General features: G+C 39.4%; 1 protein-coding gene across 3 annotated transcripts in view; it reads left to right on the top strand.

Annotated features, from left to right (window-relative positions):
• The first annotated feature begins 374 nt into the window (after positions 1-374).
• LOC129036100 (UDP-glucuronosyltransferase 3A1-like) overlaps positions 375-12,709 on the top strand; it is a 50,799-nt gene continuing 38,464 nt past the window's right edge. For 2 of the 3 annotated variants that reach the window (XM_054487051.1, XM_063664719.1), the window contains exons 1-2: positions 375-862; positions 3,451-3,552. In XM_054487051.1, the coding sequence (XP_054343026.1) occupies positions 580-862; positions 3,451-3,552 (385 nt within the window). In that variant the 5' untranslated portion in view covers positions 375-579. The remainder of the gene's footprint in view (positions 863-3,450; positions 3,553-12,709) is intronic. The other variant, XM_054487052.2, reaches the window with a different exon arrangement.

Raw genomic sequence — 12,709 nt, 5'->3', positions numbered from 1 at the left:
AGGGGGCAGAATTACAACCAATTCTCAGTTTGTGCTTTGGGGAGATTATCAAAATATCCCCAGTTCTATTTTATGATACACATTCAGAATCATAGTCTCTGTGTTTGAATTTCAGTCTCCAGGTACAGACCCAGAGTGACTTCCAGAATTAGAACACTACTAGCTCCTCTTCATGAATGTTATCTTCTAAAGAGGCCCTCAGAGAGGGTAGATCAGTTTCCCTTAGGGATTCCCTCTCAGGGCCATCTTGAGCTTGGGACACCAGCTAGAGATTTTCAGCACGTTTCTGGGGAAAATGGGGGCATGGAGATGGCACTATGAGGTAATAGAGGCAGCTGGAAGGAAAGTAGAGTAACATAAGTTCAGACAGCTCCACGAAAGACGGGTGGTTTCCTTGGGGATGGAGCCTTCATTAACGTGATTTACTGAGGCCCCTGTCATTCCTGGCTCTTAGTAAGGATTTTCCAGATAGGACAGCTGTGATTACTCAGGCAGAGAAAAGTTACAGATCAGGTTACCAACCCCCTCCTACCGACTTCAGGTAGTTTGATAGGGTGAGGGCAGATTATCCCATGGAGCATGCACCCAGGGAGGAGGGGCAGAGGGAAAGAGAACGAACAGAAGGACAAGAGAATTGGCAGGATCCGTCTCCTACCTCTTCCTAGGCCCACAGCCAGTGCCTTTGGAGCAATGAGGCGCACAGAGTCCCTTAGCTCGGCGCAGGGCGCGCAGTCCAGGCTGAGATCCGCGGCTTTTGTGGAAGTGAGCATGGCTGGGCAGCGGGTGCTGCTTCTAGTGGCCTTCCTTCTTTCTGGGATCCTGCTCTCAGAGGCTGCCAAAATCCTGACAATATCTACACTGGGTGAGTGCTTGGCCGGAGAATTCCCAGACAGGCGCGCCCCGGATCCCCGCACTGCCAGGGCTCCAGCAAACGGCGATTGATCAGTTATCCAGGCGATTTTCCAAGCTGGTCTTGCGGACCTGGCTGGAGGAGGGAGAAGCCCCTCTAGCCGTGAGGCAGAGAGGGGCCTCTATTGCTGAGGTGGGGAAGATAGTTTTTGAGAAAAGAGACTCTCCTCTCTCTTCTTGTTCAGGACGCGCTCCCCATCCCGCAGGACTGGGGCCAGAAATTTGAGACCAGGACCAGAGCTTGAGTTCCTGGGCTGCCTTCTCCAGAGCGCAGTGGGACTTTCAGAGGTTCACCCTAAGCTCCATGGGGCCGGGAGGTGGCACAGTAGCTTCCAGTAGAAACGGTGGTGAGCGTTTCCAGCCTCTTGGAGACCAGGGAAAGGCACTCCTGAGGGCAGCACTGCAAATGCTGTGAAGCTGCATCCGGAGCCAGGGTGGCGCAGGCAGGTATTTCATGGCTGCAATGCCAGCGGAGTGTTTTCCTCCAGGGGAAACCTGGAGAACTCTCCAGGGCTGAGGAGAGAACCCAGGTCATTCGGATCTTTTGGAGCGTCCTTTCTTTTACCTGTGCCGCTGACCGTTTTTGAGGGATTCATGGGACTGTTAATTCTACATTTTGGGCCTCAGTTTTATTTTATTTTTATTTCAGAGGAAGTAGAAGATGAAAGATAATTATATATGAGCTCGATCCCAGGATCGATCTTCCCCGAGACTTTATTTCAATCCCTAGTGGGCACTAATGGATTCCTTTTAGATCACGGAGAATCAGGGCTCGTAGAGCTGGAAGGAACCACGGATCATCTAACTTAGTGCCCATTTTGATTTTCTGAGAGGGCAACTGAGGGACAGGGAAGTGAGATGCCTTTCTTAAGAGCACATGTGGCCTCCCTAATGTCCCATGAAGAATTGTTTAGGGTTTCTTACCCCAAGACCACGCTCACCACAACTTCTGCTCTGAAGCCCTTTTCACTAAGGATTTTCTTTTTTTCTTTCTTTTTTTTTTTTTGAAACAGAGTCTTGCTCTGTTGCCCAGGCTGAAGTGCAGTGGCGCCATCTCAACTCACTGCAAGCCCCGCCTCCCGGGTTCACGCCATTCTCCTGCCTCAGCCTCCCGAGTAGCTGGGACTACAGGCGCCCACCACCACACCTAGCTAATTTTTTTGTATTTTTTTAGTAGAGACGGGGTTTAACCGTGTTAGCTAGGATGGTCTCGATCTCCTGACCTCGTGATCCGCCCGCCTCAAATCACTAAGGAACTGTGTTAGTCCATTTGAAGCCTTTTCCCCGCTTTCTGAGTGTTAGTAGCAGTGAAGCAACAGAGCTTCTTAACTTCTTGGAAGTACACAGCCCTCCTTCCACAGACTTCAAGAGGGAGCTGGTGTCGTTTCTGAATCCAGATGCTGGAATCCTGGTCTTTGCCCCAGAAAGCCATTTGACTCCTTAAGACCCACTATGAATGGCTGTTTCTGTGAGGACCCCTTCTTCCTGAGTCCCTGTTCTTACATGGATTAAAATGTGAGCAAGACCGTTGCAGATTTTTACTTTATACATCCCTTGTTGCTTTAGACTATTCAAGTCTGGGTATAAGTAAACTGAGTCATTCAGAGAGCTGCGCACTATTTCTCTACTCCCCTTCCACCTCCATCCTCAAACTCTTGGCCTTTTTCCATTAATTTCTCTTCTGATCTTCCTTTTTCTGCTGCTGAGAACCTTAGCTTCCAGTGAAGGGTCTGTGTTGGAACATGCACTAAGAGAAGATATTAACGTGATAAAACTTTTACTTCTTTTGAGAACCAGGATTCTCTTTCCTTAGCATGGTAGGATTTTCCTAGAATCAGTGATTCCTTAGTTTCTGGTGCAACCAGGATCTATAGGTCCACCCCAAGGGCTCCACGGTTGTCCTCAGATATCTTAATTATAAGTTGTACATTGGCCCAAATTGAGTAATTTCCTGCCAAATACATTTTAATCACAAAGATTTGGGCTCTAAGTAGTAGCTTCTGTCCAATGGCAGTTTCTTAGACTCACCTTGTAACTTCTATATTTCTGTCTCCTACAGTAGCATACTTTTCCAGAAAAAGATGAAAGATAGCTCTGACTGATTGCCCATTAGGAACCACATACTAATGTACACACTACTGTGCTGTATTTTCTATCATTGCAGTTATATTTTGGAGACAATGTCTCTCTAAGGCCCCAATTAACATGCAGCACGTACCTTAAGATGAGCAACTTTTACAGGCGTAATCACAGAGAAGCTCATTACACTGACTTGGAGTCTTTGAGCCACAAGTGGAAATCTTTGATGGAGGATTGCCACAGGTCCCGAACATAGGACAGGAAGGCTTTGGGTGCCTGTGCCGGGCATTACCCAAAGTGAGATTGAGGAACAGGAAGCGCTAATCTCCATCTGCTCACTGTTCACCTTTCCTCTTCCCTATACTTTTTCTGCTGAATTTCCATTCCCTCTTGCCAACTCCCATATTGTCATCAGAAACTCTATTTTCATCTTTACAAAAAGACATTGTGCATTGTTTCTAGGTGGAAGCCATTACCTACTGTTGGACCGGGTGTCTCAGATTCTTCAAGAGCATGGTCATAATGTGACTATGCTTCATCAGAGTGGAAAGTTTTTAATCCCAGGTATTTTTTTTAAAAACTAATTTTTATATTCTTTTACTCTAAGCAAAAAGTGATAATATATTTTTTATACAGCTGTATAGTAAAAACTTCTTTGAATCTAGTCTTATTTCGGGATGAATAAACGTGTGTGTGGGTGTGTGTTCATGTTAAGTATTGGAATTCTTATTGGGTCTGTAGACTAAGACTTCACATAACATACTTCTGTATTTTACCACTTACCTGGGTGTCATTCTATTCTAGACAACTCTCCACACATTATTATTAATTATTTTGAGGAATACTACACAATAGTATGGCTTAAATTTTTTTTGAACGAAATGTTTAGCCATATTTCAGACTTTTATTATGTAAGTATAGAAGTTCTTCCTATCCCACAGGTTACTTTCTATTCTTGAGAGACTTGAAATTTATGAAAGATTTCCCAGGGAGCCTCTTAATTATGAACTAAGATGAGAATATATGATTAACATGACCTCATATGCTTGAAAAATTTGTAGCTATGCATAAGTTGTACATAATGATGTCAGAAGTTCTTAATTGATTCATTTCCTGCAAAGAATTGTAACTAAAATGAAACTCATCAATTCCTGTTTGACAGACAAGGAGGCGGAGGTCCAGGGAACTGAAACAATTTCTTTAATGTCGAATGAAAAATTAATAACAGAGTTGGGCGAATCTGGGTCTTCAGGCTCTGGGTTTCTCAATCTGAGGGTTTCTGAAGCTTTGAACAACATCAAAAATTAACCATCTTGGGAGAAAAAGTCTGAGTCATTATAAAATTCTGAAGGTAAACCTCAGGCCTTGTTAATGTTTAGATAGTTTTAATGCACTTTTGATCACCTTCTAGATTGAGTTTTGGAATATTCACTGAATATCCTTTTTATACATTTCCCTTTGTATCTGCCTTATAGTGTCTGATTTCTCAGCAGTAATATATGGTCATCTTATTTTGGTGGTTCCAATAGCTTTTGACAAACTGCTGAAAGCTATAGACCCACTACTTTAACAGATCATGCACACCAAAATCTACAAATGATTCTGTGGATTCATGAATCTGTTCAGTTTTATCTTTGGGTTCAAGTGTTGGGGTTCAAGTGTTCTAGAGTTTCTTTCAGTATTCCTCAATCTTTGGACATTTCTGAGTTTGAGATGAAATATTCTTCCTTCTATTTTGCAGTAGTATTTGGGTAGAGCTCTGAAAGTAGGAAAAACAGTTGATTGGGTTGTTTTTGATAGTCTGATAGCCAAATCAGTGTATTGAAATACTTGTACATTTGTTAACTACATGTTTCCATCACTTCCTTGTTTAAAACTTTAAAAAAATGACTTCAGGGATACTGAAGAAGTGTAGGTTTCTTGTGCTCACGTGTAATATTTTTCCAACTCATAACTGAAATCTCAAGTATAGGATAGCAGCCTAAAGGAGAACATAATTATTTGAGGTTCTGACTCTTTTTCCTTTTAAAAAAATTTATACATTTTTATTGCTGCATAATAGATGTACATATTTTCAGGGTACATGTGATAACTTAATACATTTATATAATTTGTAAGGATCAAATCAGTGTAATTGGGATATGCATGACCTTAAATATTTGTTTTTTCTTTATTCTAGAAACATTCAAACTATTCTCTTCTAGCTACTTTGAAACATACAATAGATTATTGTAAACTATAGTCACCCTACTGATCTATCAAACACTAGATCTTATTTCTTCTGTAAAGCTATAGATGTGTACTCATTAATCAACCTCTATCCATCTCGCCTGTCCACTACCATTTCCGGTCTCTAGTAATCGCCAATCTACTCTCTACTTTCATAAGATCCACTTTTGTAAGCTGCTACCTATGGGTGAGAACACTGGATATTTTTCTTTCTATGCTTGGCTTATTTCACTTAATATAATGGCCTCTAATTCAATCCATGTTGTTGTAAATGACACAATTTCATTATTTTCTATAGCTGAATAATATTTCGTTGTGGATTTAAATCACATTTTCTTTATCCATTGTCCACTGATGTGCACTTAGGTTGATTGCCTTATTTTGGTTATTGTAAACAGTGCTGCAATAAACATGGGAATGCAGCTATCTCTTCGATATATTGACTTTTTTTCTTTTGGATTATATATCTAGTAGTGGAATTGCTGCATCATATGGTAGTTCTGTCTTTAGTTTTTTGAGGAATCTTGATAGAGTTTTCCATAGCAGCTGTACTAATTTACAGTGTATGAGGGTTCCCCTTTCTCGACTTTCTTGTCAGCATTCATTATTCCCTGTCTTTCAGATAAAAGCCGTTTTAACTGTGATGAGATGATATCACATTGTGATTTTGATTTGCATTTTTCTGAGGATAAATAATGCTGAACATTTTCTTATATATCTGTTGGTTATTTTGAGAAATGTCTATTTAGATCTTTTTCCCATTTTTAACTAAATTATTTATTTGCTATTAAGTTGTTTGAGCTGCTTATATATTCTGGTTATTAATCCATTGTGAAATGAATAGTTTGCAATTATTTTCTCCATTTTTTGGGTTGTCTTTTCATTTTGTTGACTGTTTCCTTTGCTGTGCAGAAGCTTTTTGGCTTGATGTAATCCCATTTGTCTATTTTCGCTTTGGTTGCCTGTACTTTTGATGTCTAACTAAAAAAGTCTTTGCTGAGACCAATGTCTTGGAATAGTTCCTCAATGTCTTCTTCTAGTAGTTTCATAGTTCTAAGTCTTAGAATTAAGTTTTAAATCCACTCTGACCTTATTTTTTTGTGTGGTGAGAGACAGTGGCTTGGTTTTGTTCTCTGTGTATATCCAGTTTTACAGATTCTCCAGCACCATTTATTGTAAAGACTGTCCTCTCCTCATTGTATGTTCTTGGCATCTTTGTAGAAGATAAGGTTGCTATGCATGTGTAGGTTTTTATCTGGGCTCTTCTGTTCCATTGGTCTATGTGTTTGTTTTCATGCCAGTACCATGCTGATTTGGTTACTATAGGTTTGCAGTATATTTTGAAGTCATGTAGTTTGATGCCTCTGGCTTTCATCTTTTTGCTCAGGATTGCTTTGGTTACTCAGGATCTTTTATGGTTCCATATACATTTTATAATTTTTTTCTATTTCTGTCAATAATGTCGTTGATATTTTGATAATAATTGCATTGAATTTGTAAGTTTGCTTTGGGTAGTATTGGCATTTTAACAATATTTATTCTTCCAGTCCATGAACAAGGAATAGCTTTCTATTTATTGTGTCCTCTTCAATTTCTTTCAGTGGAGTTTTATAGTTTCCATATATATCTTTTACATCTTTTGTTAAATTGATTTCTAGGTATTTGATATTTTTGTAGCTATTATAAATGGAATTTCTTTATTGCTTTCTTTTTCAGGTTGTTTGCTGTTGGCATATGGAAATGCTACTGGTTTTTGTACGTTGATTTTTTATCATGCAACTTTACTGAATTTGCTTATGAATTCTAATAGTTTTTTGCTAGGGTCTCTAGGTTTTTTAAGTATAAAACCATGTCTTCTGTGAACAAGGCTAATTTGACTACCTCCTTTCCAATTTGAATGTCTTTATTTATTTCTCTTGCCTAACTTCTCTGTCCAGAACTTCCACTATGATGTTGAATAAAAGTAGTGAAAGTGGGCATCCTTGTCTTATTTCAGATCTTAGAGGAAAGGCTTTCAGTTTTTTGCCATTCGATATGATGTTAGTTGTGGTGTGTCATATATAGCCTTTATGATTTTGAGGTATGTTCCCTCTATACCTAGTTTGTTGAGGGTTTTTTTTTTAAATCATAAAAAGATGTTGAATTTTACTGAATGCTTTTATGCATCTATTGAAATGATCATATGGTTTTTGTTCTTGGTTCTGTTAATGTGATGTATCATGTTTGTTGATTTGCATATGTTGAACTACTCTTGCATCCCTGGGATGAATCTCACTTGATCATGGTGAATGATCTTTTTAATGTGTTGTTGAATTTGTTTTACTAGTATTTTATTGAGGATTTTTGCATCTATCTTCATCATTTATATTGGCCTATAGTGTTTTTTTTCTTATTATGCCCTTGTCTGATTTTGGTATCAGAGTATGGCCAGCACTATAGAATGAGTTTGAAAATAGCCCCGATCTTTAATTGTTTTGAAGTCTTTGAGTAGAATTGGTTTCGTTATTTGGATGTCTGATAGAATTCATCAGTGAATTCATCAGGTTTTGGGCTTTTCTTTAATGAGAGACTCTATTATGGCTTTGATCTCGTTCCTCATCATAAGTTTGTTGAGGTTTTCTATTTCTTGATTGCTAAGTCATGGTAGGTTTTACGTACCTTGGAATTCATACTTTTCTTATAGGTTTTCCAATTTGTTGGCATATTGTTGTTTGTAATAATATAGAGACTTAATGATTCTTTGTATTTCTGTGGTCTCTGTTATATCTTTTTTCTGTTTCTGATTTTATTTTTTTGGATCTTCTCTTTTTATTTTTTAGTCTGGTGTATTAGTCTGTTTTCACATTACTATAAAGAACTGCCTGAGACTGGGTAATTTATGAAGAAAAGACGTGTAATTGACTCACAGTTCCACACGATGTATAGGAAGCATGGCTGGAGACCTCAGGAAACTTACAATTGTGGCAGAAGGTGAAGGGAAAGCAAGCACATCTTACCATGGTGGAGCAGGAGAGAGAGAAGGCAAGGGAGGAGGTGCTACACACTTTCAAACATCCAGATCTCATAAGAACTCAATCACTGTCAGAAGAACAGCAAGGGGAAATCTGCACACATGATCCAATCACCTCCCACCAGGCCTCTCCTCCTTCACTAAGGATCACAACTTGAGATGAGGTTGGGTGGGGACACAAAGCCAAGCCATGTCATTCCACCCCTGGCACCTTCCAAATCTCATGTCCTTCTTACAATTCAAAACAAAACAATGCCTTTTCAACATTTCCTCAAAATCTTAACTCATTCCAGCCTTAATTCATAAGTCCAAGTCCAAAGTCTCATCTGAAGCAGGACAAGTACCTTCTGCCTATGAGCCTTCTAAATCTAAAACAATTCAGTTACTTCCAAGATACCATGAGAGTATAGACATTAGGTAAATACCCCCATTCCAAATGGGAGAAATTGTCCTAAACAAAGGGGCTATAGGCCCCATGCAAGTCTGAAACCCAGCAGGGAAGCCATTAAATCTTAAAGTGCCAAAATAATTTCCTTTGATTCCATGTCTCACACCCAGGGCATGCTGATGCAAGGGGTAGGCTTGCAAGGCCTTGGGCAGCTCTGCCCCTGTGGCTGTGCAAGGTATAGCCCCTACGGCTGCTTTAATGATCTGTTGTTGAGTGCCTGCAGCTTTTCCAGGAGGATGGTGCAAGCTGTTGGTGGTTCTACCATTCTGGTTTCTGGAGGACAGCTCCACTAGGCAATGCCCCAGTGGGGACTTTGTGTGAGGGCTTCAGTCCCACATTTCTCCTCTGCACTGCCCTAGTAGAGGTTCTCCATGAGGGCTCCACCCCTGCAGCAGACTTCTACCTGGACATGAAGGCATTTTCATATATTCTCTGAAAACTGGGTGGAGGCTTCCAAATCTCAACACTTGCATTCTGCACATGTGCAGGCCTAACTCCACATGGAAACCACCAAGTCTTGGGGCTTGTACCCTCTGAAGCAATGACTTAGCTGTACCTGGGCCTCTTTTAGCCATGGCTGGAGCTGGAACAGCTAGGGGTGCCATGTCCCAAGGCTGAACAGAGCAGTGGGGTCCTGGACCTATCCCACAAAACCATTTTCCCCTCCTAGGCCTCTGGGCCTATGATTGTAGGGGCTGCCATGAAGTCTCTGACATGCCCTAGATGTATTTTCCCCATTGTCTTTGTTACTAACATTTGGCTCCTCTTTACTTATGCAAACTTCTGCAGGTAGCTGCTTGAATTTCTCCCCAGAAAATGGGTTTTTCTTTTCTACCACATGGTCAGGCTGCAAATTTTTCAAATGTTTATGCTCTATTTCCCAGTAAAATATAAGTTTTCTTTGCTTATGCAAATGAACATGGGCTTTTAGAAGCAGCCAGACCATGTCTTGAATGCTTTGCTGCTTAGAAATTTCTTTGGCCAGATATCCTAATCATCTCTCTCAAGTTCAAAGTTTCACAGATTTCTAGAGCAAGGTCACAATGCCACCAGTTTCTTTGCTAAAGCATAGAAAGAGTGACCTTTGCTTCAGTTCCCAATAAGTTCCTCATTTCCATCTGAGACCACCTCAGCCTGGACTTCATTGTCCATATCACTATCAGCATTTTGGTCAAAATCATTCAACAAGTCTCCAGAAAGTTCCAAACCTTTCCACATCTTCCTGTTTCCTTCTGAGTCCTCCAAACTGTTCCAACCTCTGCCTGTTACCCAGTTGCAAAGTCATTTCCACATTTTCAGGTATCTTTATAGCAATGCCTCACTTCTCTGGTACCAATTATCTGTATTAGTATATTTCTACACTGCTATAAAGAACTACCTGAGACTGGGTAATTTATGAAGGAAAGAGGTATAATTGACTCACAATTCCACAGGCTGTACAGGAAGCATGGCTGAGAGGCCTCAGGGAATTTACTATTACAGCAGAAGGCAAAGGGGAAAGCAAGAATGTCTTACCATGGTGGAGAAGGAGAGGAAAACGAGCAAAGGAGGAAGTGCTGTACACACTTTCAAACAACAAGATATTGTGAGAACTCACTCACTGTCATGAGAACAACCAGGGGGAAATCTGCCCCCATGATCCAATCATCTCTCACCAGCTCCCTCTTCCAATACTAAAGATCGCAATTTGAGATAAGATTTGGGTGGGAACACAGCCACACCATATCATCTGGCTAAAGATTTATTGATTTTGTTTATCCTTTTAAAAAGTCAACTTTTTGTTTCATTGATCTTTGTTTTAGTCTCAATTTCATTTATTTCTGCTCTGATGTTTTTACTTTTTTCTTTCTTCTAATTTTGGGCTTTTTTTTGTTCTTGTTTTTAGAGTTCCTTGAAGTGCATCATTAGATAGTCAATATGAAGCCTTCCAAACTTTTTAGTGTAGACATTTATTGCTATCAACTGAACTCCAGTGTTTCTTTGTTGATTTTCTGTCTAGATAATCTGTCCATTACTGAGAGTGGGAAGTTGAAGTCCCCTACTATTATAATATTGCAGCCTATCTCTTTCTTTATATCTACTAATGTTTGCTTTGTATACTTGGGAGCTCTGGTGTGAGGTGCACAGATATGTAAAATTTTTATATCTTTTTGCTGAACTGACCCTTTAATCCTTCTGTAGAGACCTTCTTTGTCTCTTTTTACAGTCTTTTATTGGTATTCTATATATTTTTTTTTTTTGACAGAGTCTTGCTCTGTCAGCCAGGCCAGAGTGCAATGGCACAATCTTAGCTCACTGCAACCTCTGTCTCCTGGCCTCAAGCAATTCTTCCGCCTCAGTCTCCCAAGTAGCTGGGGTTACAGGCGTGTGCCACCACACCCAGCTAATTTTTGTATTTTTAGTAGAGGCAGGGTTTCACCATGTTGGCCAGGCTGGTCTCGAACTCCTGACCTCAGGTAATCCACCCGCTTCTGCCTCCCAAAGTGCTGGGATTACCGGCATGAGCCACCGCACCTGGCTGTATTCTATTTAATCTGATATGTAAGTATAGAATTCCTGCTCTTTTTTGGTTTCCGGTTGCATGACATATCTTTTCCCATCCCTTCACTTTTACTCTACTGTGTCTTTATGGGTGCAGTGGGTTTTTTATAATGCAGCATATAGTTGAGTTTTGTTTCTTTCTCCATCCAGCTATATGCCTTTTAATTGGAGAATTGAATCTATTTACATTCAGTGTTTTTTTTGATATGTAATTACTTACTATTGCCATTTTGTTGCTTGTTTTCTGGTTGTTTTGTAACTCACTTTCTTTCTTTCTTTCTTTTTCTTTCTTTCTTTCTTTCTTTCTTCTTTCTTTCTTTCTTTCTTTCTTTCTCTCTCTCTCTCTCTCTCTCTCTCTCTCTCTTTCTTTCTTTCTTTCTTTCTTTCTTCCTTTCTTTTGTCTTCATTTGTGGGTAAGTTGGTTCCTCTGGCAGCATGTTTAATTCATTGCATTTTATTTTTAATGAATCCTATTATAAATTTTTGCATTGTGGTTGCTGTGAGGCTTCTAAAAATCTTATAGACATAACAAATTATTTTAAATAAATGACAACTTAGGTCACAAAGAACAGAATACAAACAACAATCAAAAAGAGAAAGAAGACCTCCGCACTTTAACTTCATCTCTCCCTCATTTTGACTTTATGCTAGCTCAATGTGTATACTTTTACATTGTCTATCTATTAATAGGTTGCTGTTGCTATTATTTTGTTTTCAATAGATTTGTCTTTTGGGCTTCATACTAGAGTAATGAGTGGGTTTCACACCACAATTACCGTATAGAGTATTCTCGGTGTGTCCATGCACTTAATCTTACCAGTGGATTTTATACCTTCAAATATTTTATTTTTGCATGTTAGTGTTTTTTTTTTCCAGATTGGAGAGCTCTCTTTAGCCTTTCTTATAAGACAGATCTGGTAATCTAGTAGTGGTGAATTCTTGCAGCTTTTATCTGGGAGATACTCTGTCTCTCTTTCATATTGGAAGGATAGATTTACTGGATACGATATTCTTGGGAAACAGGTGTTTTTCTTTCAGCACTTTGAAAATGTCATTTTACTCTCCCTGGCATGTATGGTTTCCATTGTGAAGTCTATTTTCAGGTGAATTAGACCTCTTTTGTATGTTACTTGGTACGTTTCTCTTGGTGCTTTTAGGATCTGCTCTTTGTCCTTGATCTTTGACAGTTTATTGTATACCTTGGGGTAGATTTATTTGGGTCTGTTTGGTGTTCTCTGACCTTCCTTTTCCTGGATATTTATCACCTTTTCAAGTTTTGGAAAGATTTCTGTTGTTATTTATTTGAAGAAGATTTCTATCCCTTGCTCTTGCCCAACTCCCTCTTGAACACCAATACTTTTTAGATTTGGTCTTTTGAGGTAATTTTATATACCTTGAAAGTAATCTTTGTTCCATTTCATCCTTTTTTTTTCTCTTTTTAATCCTCTGACTTTATATTTTCAAATAGCCTGTTTTTGAGCTTACTGATTCTT

The sequence above is a fragment of the Pongo pygmaeus genome, chromosome 4 (genome assembly GCF_028885625.2).
Source record: "Pongo pygmaeus isolate AG05252 chromosome 4, NHGRI_mPonPyg2-v2.0_pri, whole genome shotgun sequence".
In the NCBI taxonomy this organism is placed as follows: Eukaryota; Metazoa; Chordata; class Mammalia; order Primates; family Hominidae; genus Pongo; species Pongo pygmaeus.
The sequence above is the reverse complement of the archived record's forward strand: the minus strand, read 5'-3'. Positions and strand labels throughout refer to the sequence as shown.